This window comes from Athene noctua, chromosome 4 (assembly GCF_965140245.1).
Source record: "Athene noctua chromosome 4, bAthNoc1.hap1.1, whole genome shotgun sequence".
In the NCBI taxonomy this organism is placed as follows: domain Eukaryota; kingdom Metazoa; phylum Chordata; class Aves; order Strigiformes; family Strigidae; genus Athene; species Athene noctua.
Window position 1 is genome coordinate 51,961,935 of NC_134040.1, and position 18,084 is coordinate 51,980,018.

General features: G+C 42.2%; 1 protein-coding gene across 1 annotated transcript in view; it reads right to left on the minus strand.

Annotated features, from left to right (window-relative positions):
- Positions 1 to 1,100: 1,100 nt before the first annotated feature.
- The window catches only part of ANTXR2 (ANTXR cell adhesion molecule 2), a 119,540-nt gene continuing 102,556 nt past the window's right edge, over positions 1,101 to 18,084 (minus strand). The window contains exon 17 of the mRNA XM_074905363.1: positions 1,101 to 2,063. Coding sequence (XP_074761464.1) covers positions 2,025 to 2,063 — 39 coding nt within the window. The 3' untranslated portion in view covers positions 1,101 to 2,024. The remainder of the gene's footprint in view (positions 2,064 to 18,084) is intronic.

Here is an 18,084-nt window from a genome sequence, read left to right on the forward strand (position 1 = left end):
TTGGGAGCCCCTGAGTTAGGCTCTGGCAGGCTTTGTTGGCATGCCACGTGGGGCCACAGGAAGATGGGCTGTCTTTGGAAGCCAGTATCGAGGGTGACTGTGTAGCTGGCAAAATGAAGGGTAAGTTGTGAGAAGAGGTTGGGAGGCTAGGGGGGAGGAGAAGAAGGAAATAATCACTGAAACTTAGATAATAATTTTATTTATAGTCTGCTGTGCACACATGGCTGTTGATGATGAGGCTACCAGTGGCATAAATAAACTCAAGCAAAAGATGTAAGCGAGTGGATATATGTAAAGGCTTCTTTGGGCAGTGCCACAAATTTGGACATCGACCAAGAGAATTATTTATGTCCCTTGCAATTTCAATGAAGAGCACAAAGGAGATAATTAGACCAGGATGCTTCGCATTGCTCTTTCCATCTTGCACACATTCATGCCCACCAAATGTGAAATGTTCGCCTTTTCCCCTCCAACGTGATGGTTGTTGAACTTATTTTTAGTGTCATTTGATAAGCCTCCCTGCTCGCAGAGAGACATCCCACTGACCCAGCCACTGGTCATTGTCTATACCAGTTCCCATCAAAGCGGGCGCGCTTTGTCAGGTTTCGACTCGAATATCCATTTTGCATCTGAAGTACAGTATCGAAAGTGACTGGATCATTTGAGCCTTTTTCTTCAGCTGCTCCCTCCTTCCTCCCCCACAGTGTTTCCGCTCACGCTAACATAATTTGGCATCGTCGACGTGACACGACACTGGTTTTTCTAAAAAATTATAATACATACATTGTCAATGTTTTGTGATGGCCGGCGCTCCTGTAAATTTAATTTCTAAATTGATGGAAGGAGGTCTTTTTCCACTGCTGAATCTTAACCAATGCTCGGTACCCCCTCGAAAACCGAGTAATGCACATACAGTAATAGGTCATTCAATGTCAAAAGGCATAAAAAAGATGAGCAAAATCTTCACAGGCTGCTGCTTGCTGTTGCCTTTAATTATATTAATTAAACTTTGAAATTCTCATGCAAAGAGAGTTGCTGGCTTGTGACGCTGAAGAGCCCTTGGAGATTTGTGGGGGAAAAAAAAACCCTGAGATACCAGCTTAGTGGCTACTGCTTTTTTTAATCTTAAAAAAAAAATACATAAGCCTACAACTGCTAGGTATGTTTATAGATGATGATGTTTTATGCGCTACTGAACTCTGAATGCAGGAAAGGGGAAAAAAACCACCAGCCACAGTGTCAAGGTCTTGAAGCATCAGTCCCTCAAACTCTGCTCAAGATCTCTGGTTACAGGCTGTCTTCCCGTGGAATAACGCTCTATTAATTTTCTTCCTGTCCCGGGTGCATAATGAAAGAAAGGTGTCTTCAAAAACTAAAGGGCAAAGTCTTGCTTTGCTACCAGTACCTTGAGGCATCCTGTCTACATTTTGTCATGCGTGTGCACTTTTCAGTGTTAGAATGACAAGATTTCCAGTCAGAAGGTTCCCGTAAGGCACGATGCGATGGGAGACTCGCAAGGGTTTTGTGATCTGACATCGCTGTAAGGCACTCAACTCTTGCGCTTGCTTAGCCTGGTGGGAATTTTTATCCTCTGCCTTTGGCTAGTAGTCCCTGTTTAAATAACACGTGCCATCTCTGCATCTGAGAAACTTTGCATCTCCGCTAAGAGCACATTATGTCCTGAGAATTTGTAGTCCTTAAAAAAACATAAAATAATAAAAATAGAAAAATGTTATCATCTTTGGTGTCTGTATTCTCCCTTTTGTGTTCTTTAAAAGCATAGGCATGCAAGTCAATGCTGCTCCTCTTGTCACTGTTGCAAATCTCACAGAGTATCAACACACTGGGGTGAAACGCAGGAGCTTGGTACAGCAATGCTGGCTCCTGGGAGCGGAGAATGCAGAAACCTTCTGAGCTCGGGCTTGAAGGTGATCCAAGAAATGTGAGGAAGTGCTCGGTTCTCTCTGCTTGGTTGAAAAGTGGCAATGTGGCTGTCTTTCCTCCTGGTATCCTCTTCTCCTTCTCTACTGAGATTGAACTCGGGTGAAGTTGATACATCGGCCCTGAGGGGGGGGAAGAAAGAGAAGCTCTTATTGGTGGAGTAATACATGCGACCAAGACTTTCAAATGATGAATATTAGATGCTAGAAGGCAGCTGTAATTTAAATTCAGATGTTTGTGAAAATAACATACCCATGAAAAACCTTTTAAGAATTAATGGAAATTACCCAGAGTGAGGCACTACATTTGACTTACAAATTTATGATGTTAGGAAAGCAGTGATGACACAGAAGACACATTTTGAACACTCAGGTCTTTTGTGAGGATAATTTACAAATTCTTGGTAACTGTAGAGAGCAAACTCAAACCTACCTAAACATGGCAAAGGAAGATCAGAGTGAAGACAGATACTTCCCACAGACCTCCCGCAAGCCAAATCCTCACACAATGCAGCACAGATAAATGTGACTGTTAGTTAGCAGAGCTGCTGCTGATTAGAAACTGTATTTTATCAGCAATAATCCAAGCTCTGCATCTATAAACTCTGTTCTTATGTGCTTTAAAATTACTGTGCACCAAAAGGAAAAGCAGTTTCTCTTGGTGTCATACCTAAGTAAATACCATTTTCCCATAAATGGGACCAGGTTAATCTTGACAGCTTTTGGAGTGGCTGAATGAAACAAATCCACTAACAAACATGATGACCCTTTTTTATTAATTTAGGATAAGCACTAAAAATTGATAGTGACTTCTCAGAGCTTATTTAAATGCCCAGACTCCAAACTGAGCATCCGTTTTTGAAGCAGGGTGTACTCTCCAACAGAGTAGCTCCTCTCTTCAAGCAGCTTTTCTGGGCACAGCAGCGATACCTTTCCTATCTGTGACGGAAAAAGCCAGCTTACATTGTGCCTTTGTTCAGGACTTCTCTACTCAGAGAAAGTAATTCCCCGAGGTATGAAATACTGAGTATTTGTATGAAAACGCATGTGGTACAATTGGAATGCCAGCTGGTATTGCATGTTTTGGTGTGAGGTTCTTAATTAATTACAAAGTCTCTGTTCGAGTGGGCCCTGTAACATGCAATCCCACCCCAGATGGCCCGTAAGGAGCCCGTAAGGTGCCTCCCTCAGCCAGGGACCACATCTGGGTCTGCAGGAGTCTGGTCTCAGCAGCCATCTCCAGGCAGTGGCAGGGGGTGGTCTTCAAAGGTACGTAGGGGGGCAGGTTTCACATAAGTTATGTGAAAAGTCTCCTCAAAAGGAAAAAAGATGAGCATGTTTTCTTTTATCTGTCCCCTTCAATTCCTACTTGAGGACTTCGAAATTGCTGTGTCTATGAAACAGTTTGTAGGAGAACTGTAAAAGATGATGCCAAGTTAACCGTGCTAGTTTTGGAACAGGCAGCTGTGATTATGCTTTGAATCCCGATTTCTTTTTAAAGATGCATGGTTGGGGGAAAATTACTGTTTTCTTCTTAAACCCAGGAGATTATGGAATTATCAGATGAAATTAGGGCTGAATTTCATATTTCTTTCATTTATTTATTTTGATCTAAATGTTTTACTGGTTAGCAGGGAGGGTGATTGCACACAGTGTTATGTGGCATTACTCAAGCAAGTCTCAGCTGGCACCTGCCCCTGACTAGCACGAAAGGGGTGGTGTTCTGATCAAGGGATTTTTTTCCTAATGCTCTTATAATTATTCTACTTCTGTCAACTATATAATAAATATAAAACTGGTGAATAGGTGGGTACAGTAATCGTAGTAACTCCTAGCTGCTATCATCTCTATTATAAATGCAGAAAAGATGCAGAATGCTCAAGTGGGAGTGCCAAGAGATTCCTTTAAAGGCGAAGTATAATAGGCCTGGACATCGTTACGTGTCCTTCCTTTTGCTTGTTTTGTTCACTGTTGTGTTGGGGGTTTTTTTAATTAAACATATCAAAAATAATTCTGTGGTGGAAGCAAAGTATTTCTGGAGCATAAAATCTAGAAATGCCGTGCAACTCAAGCACTTCTGACGAGAGAGCTAATGTTAAATAAACACTGACAGCAAGGATATTTACATCCAAGTTAATGCCACAATGGAAAAACAAGACTCTGCAAAACATTAGCAGAAAAGAGGTAATGCAGGAATTGCAGTAGTTCCTAGGTGATGTGATTAATATTACAATTTGCCCATCAACACAGATTTTCTGCATCTGTTTGTAGCTTTCTCTCCTTTCTTTAAAGATAGTTACCAGGTGCATTAATTTATATGAATTTTGGGCAAATGATTTGACTATTATTAATTTTTGTGTTTGCATTCAGGTTGCATTTAGAAGGTAATTTAGTGGCTCAACACTTTACCTGAGTTCTGAAATAATCACTGGAATCAAAAATAAGTTCTTCCTTCTTCGAGGTCTGACTGCATGAAGGCAGTAAGTGCAGTGCGTTAAGAGGGGCTCAGTGTGTTTTTAGCTCAAGAATGGCATTAATGAACTATATAACAAATGTGATTAAAGGGGCAAACTAGACTCTTAGTTCTAAGGAAGGTGGTGTTCTTTGGCCCTAGGAAGGGTTTCCAGTTGAAAAGCTGTGTATAGAAAATTAGGAAGAAATTCCACCTTAAATTTTGTTAGCAAAGACAGCATGGGTTTCCCCCTCTGCCTTTGGTGGGATCCTACCAGGTAGCACAAATGTAACTGTCACGACAAATCCACTGTGAGCTGCCCCAGTCATGAGGGCTGAAGTGCTCTGCAGTTAAAGCTGCTCCCTCTGCTCTGGCAGAGGCAGGGATGTGGCAGCTCTGTAGCACTGGGCCCTGCTCTGCTGGCCAGGTGCTTTCTCCCAAGTCCCTGCAATTTTGGAGTGTCCACCATCTTCTAAAGGCTGACGATGAGTGGTAGATAATTTTTGAACAATATAAGGGGGGAACTGAGGAGGAAAAGGAACATAAACCTATTCCAAAATAAATTTGGAAATTGTAAAGCCTTAAAATAAAGTTTAGAAGTGATATCTGAGGAGTTATAAAGCATAACTTTCACTAGAATTAAGAAAAAGACATTCTGTTTGGTTCCAAACATATCTTCTTTGTAGAAGCTCCCGTGATACTTATTTTTTTCCTTTCTACCTGAGGTAGAGACACTTACGCTCTGAACTTACCCATAGTTTAGTGAGTATAACTGATAAATGATCAGATAGTGCTATAATTCATGTGAACTTCTGTACTGGCAACTTTGACTACCTTTTCCTATTTAAGAAAACTGGAGAATGAGAGATTTCAAATGAAAACAAGGCTTTCCATATAAGAAGCCATTTTTTGTGTACAATGTGATGCTCACAGAGGATAGAGCTGAAATCAGGATGTTGGAAAATACATTGGAAGTGCTAATTAATGAGAAGGTCAGGAACACAGTAGTGTCATTAACAGAACAGCAAATACTGCACGCTGGCATAGTAAGGAACAGCTTTTACATTTAGGTAATGGGATGTGACAAGGTGCCTGGTTTCACGATACCTACACATGAAATGCATTGAGAAGTAGCTTTCAAGGCAATGTAAAGGGCTTTGAGCTCCCACCATGCTTACAATTTAAGTCTAACTTGCACATTTACCATACATACATTTCATATTACTATTTCTTAGCAAAACCAGATACATGTATATCAGTGAGCCTCTCTCTTGGTCTGCTTGCCACAGTTTGTCTCATGTACACAACTCTCTCCCCTAAATGCTGTTTTTTCTTTCCAGGACGAGTGGTTCCAGACACAGCAGGGACAGAGGAGAGCCTTAAATGAGCAATTGCCATTATGGTTTCCCACCCATTTCCCATGGTCTCTGCTCCCTACCTCCTTACTTGAGGACTCATAGGGGAGTAAGAAGAACAAGAAGGAATTGTTTGGTCAGCCAAACCCCTGATCATGTAACCCATCCAACAGGCAGACAAAAAGCACTGAAGAAATACCAGTTGTCAAAACACTGTCAATATCTGACAATAATAGATAATAACAGATGCACTCTACATAGTTTAAGTGAGATTTTAAACCATCCACATTCTAGATGGACAAAGTGAAGTAGTCAGAAGATAAAAGACTAATTTTCAATTGTTAAGGATTTATCACTCCAGACCAAACCAATAGGAACCACAGGTTTTCATCAACTAGAAAACCAGGTTGTATGTGATATAAGCAATATCACTGTCTTCGTGCAAGTTGGTTTTGAGAAAAAGATGCATACTTGTGTAAGTTGTTCCTCCAAATTAATTCAAAACTTCCTATGTAGTGATATCTATTTCATTATTTCATATCTCATAGTGGTATCTATTTCATTATTAGTACCATGTTTTGGAAACATAGTATTAAATTTTTCTTCTGATTGATCTGAACTTTACGAAAAGGACTATGTACTTAAATAGAAACACTATTTACCAAACAGTGGACTCATCAGTCTATTTTTGGCCTTCACCATTAAAACAGGCTTGTTCTAAGTAACTAATTACAACGGTGAATTACCATCCTAGCAGCACTGCCATGATACACCAGTTTGGTGAGTTAATGTTACGCTCCTGTCCCCATAGGCAATTAAACCATCAATACAACCAATTTGAAATCAGATTTATCATGCCTTGTAAATCACTGGATCATAAACCTTAACAATACCAACATGTAGTCGGTATAAAATTGAAGTAAATTAGTGGTTTAGGACTAGAGTAATTAAAAAATTAGTTATGCAAGCATTCTGTGATCTTCATGTGGAATATGGGAGTTGTCTCCATGCACTAGATTCAATAGAAAAAAACCCCACTCTTAACTCTCAACAATGCACCACAGGTACTGCAGGACAAGAATATGGCAGGTATTTTAAAAAAAAAAAAAAAAAAAGAAAAGAGGAAAGAGATCTATGGCAAGGATTTTTAGCTAAGAAATAGTTTTATATTACATCAAAAGCCCTTTCTTAAACTGTTGAATGTCTTACTGAATTTAAGCTACAGGACAACGAAGATAAACTTCTTGCAGGGCGCAAAAACTTAAGGGAAGTGGATGCTCCCACTGAACTGCAGATTAGAGCCTCACATGGCAATGCATTCCTGCCCCCACCCCACCCCCCCCCCAAAAAAAAAAAAAAAAAAAAAAAAAAAAAAAGGCATCAAGAAGTGCCTGCAGAAACAACCTTGTTTCCTCCTGCTGGAGCCTGTACAGCTCTGCTGGAACAGGGCACCAGGCGTGTGGAGGAGGATACCTTTTGGACTGCACTCTGATAGAAGCCTGGAACTCAGCTGTTGATATTGGCTGTTGGTGTGAAAAGCACTTTATTTGTATGTGTGCATGTGTGAGCAAACATGCGCCGCCTCCCTGCGATCTGTAATTCAATACTGGGCTCTTCGGTGGGGGAAACTACACAGGCTTGTCTAGAGCCAAGCCTGGTTCCTGCACAGCCAGAGCTGGCCTTCCCTGTTCAAAGTGTTGTACAAATATTCACCATGTAGCTCTTGTGTGATCTAGAGAGTAAATTAGGTGTTTTTTTCAAACTGAAGTACAGACTTTCTGCTCTTTCAGTTACAAGCTGCAAACATGTACTATCATAAAACTTTATGTCCTGGTCACCCATTTAAAACTGTCTATTGAGATGGCTTTTTTCCCTCCCCTCGAGTACCACAGCTAGAAGACACACTCCTCAGCAAAAAGTTTCAAAATGTGCAGGGGTGAGAACGAGAGGCAGCACTGTGCTGGAGATGACTAATAAATTTTTCTAGATCTTTCCAAACTGAAATAAATGAAAGGCAACAAAGGTCTAACAGTAGATTTAAAATGAGTAGCAAGATACCTGGCCATCACAGAAGTGGTGTGTATTGTGTTTGTTGAGATGAATGCACAAGTCCCTTACTGAGGTTGCGGGCTGGGAAAGCTCCTCCCCGTCCCTTTCCCCCACACCACGGTATTAGGTGGCACGGCACTGCAGGGTGGGCACGGCCTGGGCGGGAGCTGGGTGCCAGTGCCATAGCTGCCTGCTTGGCTGGGGAGAGTTTTATTGCCTTGCAACGTGTCAGAGTGTAACTTTTTCTGTTATTAAGCACCATCTGGAGTGCCTAGAGCTTTCTCAGAAGCATCTTTTTTTAAGTATATGACATATATGCACAGGAGAGACAAAATACACAGATACAGATATATGGGCTCTGTACTTGGTATCTCAGATGTGGACTGGGTTTGCCAAAACAGTGACAGCAGTCCTCGCAGTACTACCTCTGAAGCTGAAATTTGGCAGTAGAAATGTTCCTCTTTCTTTTCCTGCATGATAGGCTTTTTGTACTCACATGTGAAATAGTATACTAATCAATACCTTCTGAGCCTAAGGGCCTCGCTGTATGGAAAGGACTTTTCCAAAATGAGTATTTAATCATGGGTTGGATAACAAATGCTTTAAGTTTTCTGATTTTCTCTCCTTTATTGTGTTGTGTAATCGCCTAAAAGGATGCAATTAGAAGAAGTCAGGTTCACTATATAAAACCGTGAACCCAGCATCAAATTCTGGATGCCTTCACAAGGGTCCTGGTGAGATGTGATCTCCTTTGAGGCTGTGAATCCTTCATCACAGACTTCCTCCAAATGCTACTGAGCTGACAGGCTCAGACTACCTATGAACTGTAACCAGTATGATATGAAAAGTTTGAAAGGAACAGAATACCCTCAGCTTGGAACAGGACTTCAAATCATTCGCTTGGCATTTAAGTAGCTGGCTGCTGCTGGGTAGTCACTGGTCTCATGAGGTAGCTTTTAACATCCTGCCTTCACCTCACTGTCTCTAGCTACTGTTTCCTTTGGTATGTTTGGCCTCACTTGTAGTATTCTTCAGTAATTCAGAAAGGACAGGTGAAGTAGCCTGTGAAATCAAGGAGGGCGGCGATATCATGGGATGATATACAGCCACCCAGCCTATGATGCACTGTCTTTTCTCATGTACTTTGTCACTCAACCATACCTTGTCCTTGCACGTGATTTTATTTCTTTAACATGCTGAGTAACTGTATATGTAGGAAAAGGTTCCCTGTACACTGCTGAATTGTTCAGCATCCAACTTAGGACTGATAAGAACAACTGCATTTTTTCCAGAGGAGCACTTACAGGTCTGTTTTGTCCAGAACAGTTGTATTACCCCCCATAATATACAATGTCATAAAAGATTGGCTCATTTTGGCCTTGGAGGATCCAGAACCTCCACTGTCTGTTGCTGACATACCAGCAGAAGCTGAGAATCTAACCCCCACTGCAGTGTCCCCATAAAGAGAACGTACCCTTTTGGGATTTGTCATTTATATGGCACACGTGAGCTCTGTGCCCTCCAGCCCAATTGATCAGTGCCCACATAACCGTGAGGAAGGTGAGGACTTTAGAATAATCTCACTCCTGAGACATGCATTTAGCGATGTCATTCATGTTGGCCCTGTCTTCACATCATTATCAGAGCATCTTTCACCTCTGTGATCGGTGCATCCCTGGTAGCCCAGCTTTGTCACTCCCCAAGGAGCTGTATTCTGATGACAGCTTTCCACAACAGTCTGCTGAGACCGCTGGTGCAGTTTGAATCAGCAGATGAGAATCTGGTTTACCTGATTCTATTTCTTCTTACACTCATATTCCCTGTGGCCCAGCCTGCAGTTGGCCTCTCTATAAGGAATCACAGTTAAGACTATAGGGTTCTTCCCTGTAGCACTTTCAGTAAAGGACAGGACTGTGTAAAACTTTTCTTCTTTGCTAATGCAAAGGAACAGGCAATTTCCTGCTTTCCAAACCTCTTTAGAATTATTATCTCCCTGTACGGAGCTTAGCAGGGATAACAGACTCCTACACAGGCTCCTGACCGGCACACTCATTTGCAGTTGTAACAATAAAAGGACCTTTTAAACAAAATGGTCAGCAATTCAAACTTGGTGCAAGATGCCAGCACTGGCGGCACCTTTCTCAAAGTCCTGGAAGAGCTGAACAGCAGTAGGTCTTTCCTTACTGAAAAATCCCACTGCTTCCCTCAGCAGAGCCTCATACCACAGAGTGCAAGAAGACAGCAGCTTGCACCCACAGGCCTATGTTGGGCTCAGGAGCCAAACCCCACTGTCTTACAGCCTTCAGAAAGGGCCATCGGTGATCTTCCCTCACTGTAGCTGGCAAAAGCAACATTAACTAGAGCTAGTGTCACCTTGCCCCTATCTCCTGGGCATTAAAATTCTACTGGCATTAACATCCGTGTGCTTCTTTACTAGCTCCCCCGCTCAGGATGTACTTCACTGCTATAACCGTTATAATATTACACTTGCCTCATAAATATCCGTTGACAAGCTGGAGCATATAACTGAAGTTAAGTTTATCTATTTTTTAAAAGATAGCTGATTTATATGTTTACTTTGGAGAGGGGTTGCTAACCCACCCATGTCCTGTGCAGCTCTAAGCAGCATTCAGATATTTAACCTGGCATCTCTCTCACACTTGCTCTTTGTCCCTGACACTCAGGTAATCCCTTGTCTCAGAGACACGAGAAGCTCAGAACATTACAAGAATTTGGAACTGGCTTTACACTTGTGCTAACAGAAACCTGTGTGCTCCATTGCCAAGCTCTTAGCATTAAAACCTCATCTCTGCAGATGTGCATTGTTACCAGCATGTTTATTTTATATAAAGCAAAACCATTTTAAGTTTCCTGTCCTTGCATATGTCGCATTATCGCCCACAGAAGACCATGCACAACAGGTTTCTGTGGCTGTGTGCTCCCCAACTGCCATCCTAACACAGTGCCATTAGGCAGCCACACAAGTTGTGAGTGAAGAAGCACCTGGGAAAAGATTACTTGCAGTGCTATACTGCTGGAAGTTATCATTTTTCACAGAATAAGCCAGCAATGAATCTCTTTAGAGGAACAATCCTGAACTGGCGTTGTTGCTACAGAACCCATCACTACTGATGCAGACATCAGGATCATTTCTAGGGCTGCCCAAGGAGGCTTCCTCCCCAAAATTATGTAATTGATGGCTGAAACATCACTGACAGAGATGAGGTAAGCTCTGAACCCCAAGATGGGCTCAAAACCCTCCTAAAGTAACAACAACATAATAAAAAGAAACAAATTACAGATGAATGGTGCTATATATTTTTACCTAAGAAGGATTTTTTTTTCACTCTAGCAATTTCTACCAGTAATTTAAGTGGAAAGGCGTGTTTATTATCCTCATATTTATGCAATAAATAGCCTCCTTATCATGTGCGCATAAACCTCATGATCTTTCCAGACAATCTAGAGGTCCTGTAGGTCAACCTTCACAAGTCACATAATCTGAATTTCAAGAACGGTAGTTTCACAATGAAAACTGGCGTCATCTACCTCAAAAAGGTTGCTCTGAGGAGAATGTGCCAGCACAATTACAGGTACCTCAGTAGCGAGTTGGACTTCACAGCCACTTGGTCCTGCTTTAGTTGTGGGCAAGTAAAGTGAACTTGGAGTAAAGTGCAGAAAAGGAGGACAAGACTAATTTCTTTTAAAAGATAGTTCCTGTCTTTCCGCACCAAATAAATACTGTATTTTAGAGTATAGGCCAACAAAACAAAACTGCCAGTCATAGAGTCAAAACAGGTATTTTAAAGATGCTGTCTAAATAGATAAAATGCGTAATGGATGGCCAAGACTCTGTGGCTGCTGTGTCAGACAAGTATTTCTTCCAGGAAAATATTCAGCTCAGTTGTAGCTATCTGCCTCAAACTTTTACCTTAATGTAAATATTATGCAGTAAGTATTATTTTGTGAAGAGAAACCACATGGGTATCTCAAACCCATTTATGTGTTATATCCGACATAGTCCCAATTCATCAGTTCACTACTGTTGAACAAAGTTGCTAAGTTCTGGTTTGTTGTTTTTTCAAGTGCCTGTGATTTAGGTGTGCATTTTGGTAAATCTTGTGTTGACATGGTTTGCTACATGTTTGGAGCAAACATTCGCTGATGCAGAGCAAGCGTGCATGTATAAAGTGCTGCTGTTGTCATCTGGCAGGGCTTGGTATCCACTTTGTACAGATTTTGCTTAGATGTAAATGAAAATACTTGGTACATTGCAGTGAGGAGTTGAGGGGTATTATCTGTAGTATTTTTAGTACGCTGGCGGCTTTGAGAAAATGCTATTAAGAACAGCTTTTCACCCTACTAATAACGCTTATTTTGTAACTGGACATATGGACATTTCGGCACAGTTGCTACAGTGAACAAAATCTTCAAGTACATGTTTACCAGTGGTGTAACCTTGTGAAACCCAGGACTGAAGGGATTTTGTAGCTCAATATGCTATGTGGCACTGAAAGCGGTACTTCTGCCAAGACTCCCAGTACTTGAGAGCACAGATGTGGGGGGCTAGACTTTCAACACTGTTTTCCCACCTTTGAAATTCCAAGTAACTTCTGCAGAGTTATCTGAAAAGCTCTATCCACACTGAACTCCTGCTAATGCAGTCAAACACAAGCAGCAGGGGCACCGTACAGCTCCTCACCTGCATGTGTGCAGACCTGCGGTCTGTGGGGCTGCTCAGAAATGGAGTGCAAGAGCTACAGTTTTTCTTATCATCTGTACTCCCCTTGTGTCTCAGTGCCACTCACTCTGTCATTTATATACCAGGGGGGGCAGCTCTTGCCCTGACTGTTTTTCAGATAAGGACAAGAGAGTGAGAGGCTTGCAGAGGTATGCAGGCAGCCATGGAAGGGAAAGGAAACAAGTGTTCAACAAGCGTGAGCATTTGCTGTCGTGCCTAGACAGGTTTTGGTAATGAAGAAGGGAGGGATTTATCTTCCTTTGCCAAGTTTTCTGTGACTGCTTTATTCAGCAGTTCTCCAAATAAACTACTGCCTTGAAAAAGAGTGGTTTTGACAAGCTGCCTCTCCTGTGAGTTGGCCTTCCAGGTCTGGGAGAAGAGAGCGCGACGAGATGCTGAGCCAGTTGTGTGGGCCTTAGGGGAGAATAAAACTGTATGCATTTGTAGCATCTGCTTCAAAAGGAGGTTGTGGCAAATATTTTATTCAGCAGAGCTGGAGGTCTCCTGTCTCTAGAGGGCAGGAGTTTGTTGTTTTCCTCATACATGGCAAGCATTGCTTATGCAAGAGGAAAGGATGTGGAAATGGCCTGGAGAGTCCCTGTTTTTCTACCACAGATTCTTTGGAGCGAGGGCCCCAGCATACTCTCCATCTGACCCCTTGGCAGTAAGCCTCCCTCACTTGCAGCGCTTCTGCCTCTGTGAAAATACACCATGGCCTGGCAAGGTTTGACCCTTCTTTTCTGAAGGACACATTCATGTTTTCCCATTGCAAGTGCCTGCCAATGGAGGGCTCTTCTCCTTCAGATCTAATTATGACTTGGAAGGCAGATCAAACTTGTTCTCAGTGCCAGAGGGAAAGTGATCTCTGTGCTGGCGGCCATCCCAGCACACACCTAACCCAGAGCTGACACTCGCTCACGTGGATGCGATAACCAGGACGTTTCTTCTCCCGTCATTCCCAGAGTGATACGCTGAGCTGTCACTGGGAGAGCTCCCTCTCCTCGAGTGAGAAACCAGAGGGGTGTATTCTTAACACTCATTTCCAGGTGAAGATTTGAGAGCTCTTCCTTAATTTCCACAGTACACATGCATCACTGTGGCAGGGTGGGGGTGCTGAAGAACAGGAGAGATGTTTTCTATGAGAAGTGTCTTGGCTCTTTGAACTCTTCTAAAACTTTCTGGAAAGAATCCTTGTTGGGAGTGAGTATTACTGGGGATCCCATTTATGTTATGGGAGAACTTCAGCCAAACTGACAGCAGGCCTGATCTTTAGTGCCAAATGGTTTACTCATGTTAGCATCCTAAATGACTCCTCGAGTCCTCTACATATTTTTTAGGAAGAAAGAGAATATGCTACTAGATGTATCACATTTCAAGCCTTGTAAAATCAGAAGCAGAGCCCAATTTTGAGCCCACTACAACCAACAAAACCTGGCACTTTGGGGTCTTTTTCATCTAAAAAGGCAAAGGGTATCAGAAATTTACCGTTCCTAGAGATGGCATCTCTAAAGCAGAAGTTAAACATCTCCATTATTCTTCCTTCCTCCCCTCTGTGCAACTACTCGGAGTGAGAAAAATGATATTTATCTTTCTCTGAAATATGAGGTAACAACAGATAAACCATAACTGTCAGAAGAACTTTTCTCTTCAAACTCCTTTGCTCCTCCATCATGATCTCAACTCAGGAAATACCCCTTCAAGCCTCTCCTAAAATCTCCTTCCTTTAGGAATACTTCCCAATCTCCTTTTGCTGATCGACTTCTCCAACCCAGGCTTTTCTGAAGAGATGCTGTCATCTTCAAATGGCTCATGCTCTACAGCTGTAAAGTCCCTAAGTTGTCCAGAGGTCATGTTCTCAGCTTGTAACACAACAAGAATATGGCATTCATACCCCAGCCTAAAGCCTGGCCCATTTGATTTTACACTATCTTGACTGGCATATGATAATTACTTGTAAAGAGAGAAGTCACCCCAATTATATAGCCTTTGGAATGCGATGTAAATTATTTTAAAATAATTATCACGCAATTATTATGAGGAAAAAATTCCACTTAAGAAATTCTGTGGGAAAATGTGATTCTCTTTGAAGATGTAGATAGTGTTTAAGTGGATTTTCTTAGGAGAAAACACTAGAACAGCCCCAGCATGGCAGGAGGGTGCAGCTCCACCACAGTGCTGACCGCTGCTTGGAGATGGCAAGACAGACCCACAGCAGGAACCTCGCTCTGCCACATAAATGCCTGCACACACTGCATGCAGCAGCCCTCTAGATGCCACTGTGATGCAGCTGTCACTGCACCAGCCAAAGTCTTTCGAGCAGTATCTGATAGCTGGATCCTTCACAGCGATAATGAATTCAGCATTAATGACACTGACCACTGGGCCCAGTAAAGAATGTGGATGCCAAGCTGTTTCCCCACCCTTCAGCCCATCTCGGCTTTCCCGGTACAATGAGTACACGTCAACGAGTCAACTCTCCTTCCACAGACAAAACCCTGCAGCACATCATTAGGCTTTTGTTTTAATTCAAATGTATTAGAAATCATATACTTCACAGATATTTGGACATCCCTTTCCTATTCCCCCCCCCCCCCAAAAAAAAAAACCACAACCAAACCCAAAACCTTCTCTGTTCATAGCAGTGTTAGAAGTGGCAGCTTTTTCCTCTACCTTGGACCATGGCCTAAATCCTTCCGGAAAGCCAACCCCCCACATGACACCCTAATTAAAATGACCGTGGAATATATTTTCTCCTGTGGCCTGCTCCACATCTGATTTAGACCTTCTGGATTATGAGAGAAGAGAATCTATGAAGCTGTCTGATTTATGTTCATACACATCTCTGTCAGTCTGCCTTACTCTCAGTTTGCAAAGATGTGTATTAATTGTGTGTCAGGCATATTTCAAATGGTGCTAATTTATTGCTATTGTTGGTAGCATTACTGCTGGTCGAAGCCCTAGCCATTGACCCACAATTCACTGTACTCAGAGAACACAGAAGAAGGGATTGCTGTAACTGGTCCGTTAGAATAACAAGTGCTGATTTCTGATGCTAATAAATGGGGACAAAGATGAAATGCCAGTAGCCATTCGTATCTGTCTAGCATTTGAATTAGAAGTTGGTGTCTCTGTCCAGGAACACAAACTGTTGTAAGGGCTGCGTGTCTGGCCCCCTTGCATACAAAATTAAAGTTTAAATTCTCATTTGGGCTTTATAGACCACAGAAGAGACGTGTCAACTTGCTGCTTTCCACAAAGAAACACTGCTAGGAGTCACAGTGCTCTGGTGAACTGTAGCTACTCATAGCAGGCACAGATCAGAGCAGGCTTTGAGTAACACAGTTCTTGCGTGATGGAAGATGAGGATCCATCAGTAGCCAGCAGAGGAAGAGAGGAGTATAAGATTCTTTTTGTACAAGTTACTCCAGCAAGCAAGGCAGGGTGGGCAGCACATGCAGCAGGTTTCTGCAGGAATTCTTTGCCAAGAGGTCTGTAATTTAGGAACGCTTCTGTCCTGCATTATCTTGACAGCTAGCAGTACTCTCATTTCCTACTAGCAAGGCATTGGCTAACAAGTCACTTGGATGTAATTGTGTCACAGTTACCAGTTTCTGTTAATTTTTAGGCACTGCTTCTGATCTCATGTCTTGCTGAAAATCAGGAGTAGTTCCTTTAAAGTCAGCAGCGTAAAGCTCATGGAAATAAGATCAGAAGCTGGTCCTCAGATTGTATTATGACAGTGTGGTGTCTATCACGGGCTCCCTTTCAGGACTACCAAGCAGTTGGCCCGTCACAAGTGGTGCTGGCAGCCTCTAGGATGTGTGCACTGCAAAGACTGCTCAAGTCCTGCAGCAGTTGCACTCTTTTCCTTCCTTGTGGACTGGAGTATGTGGGCTGAAGTCTGTATTCTCTGAAATAATTTTTCCTCATTGGAAACCGCTGCTACAGATGTGCTTAGTGGAGATGCTAATATTCTCTAGAGAAGCTAGGAGAAGTGTCTCATGGGAACACAGTCAAACTGCATTTATTCTCTCCCCTGCATGTTTTTTTTGAAGTGTACATTACCAGTTACTACTGGGAAAAGAATTTGGTATGGGTCTTTTTACACTTTGAATCCTGAGGAAGGATAGGGTATTTATGGTCTGCAGAGCTACCCACATGGGATTTGCTTCTGTCGCTGCCCAGACACTGTTTAGATCACCTGATTTATAAACACCTCTGTGCTGCCCATCTTTCCTCTCAGAAGCTCTCCCAAGAAACTTGGGGGAAAGGGTACTCAGTGCTGGATTTTGTTCAGTTTTTCAGTTTCCACCTTTCCTTTTCTCCCTTCTTTTACTTTGATCAGTGTGATTTGTATAATGAGTTTGGGTTTTGGTGAGGCTTTATTATTACACATGCCCAGAGATCTTAGTATTAAGTGCATTTTATAAATTAATAAATAAATATGCTCATTTGTTGTAGAATTTCTATTGTTGATTTGGGAACAGTAAGCTCTTGCAAATCTCAGCTTTCACCTTGCCAATCACTGTATTCCTGTAAGTGCACTGCAGTTACTTGGAACCTTTTCTGGGTTGGTGTTGGCATCCTTTTGCTAGATTACATTTATGCATTAGTACCATCTGTGCCTGCTGTACCTTCTGTGAGTTAGCCCTGGCCAAATGACTGGCATTTATCTGGAAGTGCAGTAAAAAAAAAAAAAAAAAAAAAAAAAAAAGAAAAAGAAAAAGAAAGGGGGGGGAAGGAGGAAGAGAGTAAGGATGGTACCTAGAGCTTTGTGCTTGCTGCTGGCACTAATGGGTCTCAGGGAGGAGACACGCTGGTGAGCACAAACACCTGCAGTGATGTCCCTCATTTCAGCTGCTGATGAAATCTGCCATGTCTTTTCTGAATCTTTCTCTTTAAATAAGAGCTGCTTCATCCTATCGTGGTATTCAAATAAATTTTCCCTCTCCTTGTGTTCTAAAGGAAAGAAAATCTGGCAAGACTTAAGAAAAGTAACTACTGCAGTCTGAGGATCAGTTTTGGAATTGGTAATGGTCTTTTTCTGTTGCATCTTGTTTTAGTTTGATCAGAGGGAGTTTGGTCTGAGTGATGCCTTTAATCTGTCACCCAATATTGAAAGTTATTTCAATATTGATTCTATAAGGGAATGCAGATGTCACCATGCTGGGTTTATCATTTTGTTTCCTATTCAGAGTCATCTGCTGGTCAAAAAAACTTAGATGAGAAATAGCTTCTTATGGATTCTTTCCTATAAATAAAGGGAGAGGTGAGCATTTCCTTCTGTTACTGGTTTTTAAATGTCTGTCGTCTTGTTTGTCATAATAAACAAAAAGTGCTCCCTGTTGAAAGTCAAGAGTACTGGTAAACAGCAGCCTAATAGCCACCTTTGAGGTTTCCTGAGAAATCAAAGCTTTCTTCAGAGGCTGGAGCTTTACTACTGCCTGTGTTACGGCAGCAAGCAATACGCCGCTGCCCTGCTTTCATAGCCAGTCAAGGACCAGAGCCAGTCTCCCCCTCCCACCTCATTCTGCCTTGACTTCCTTC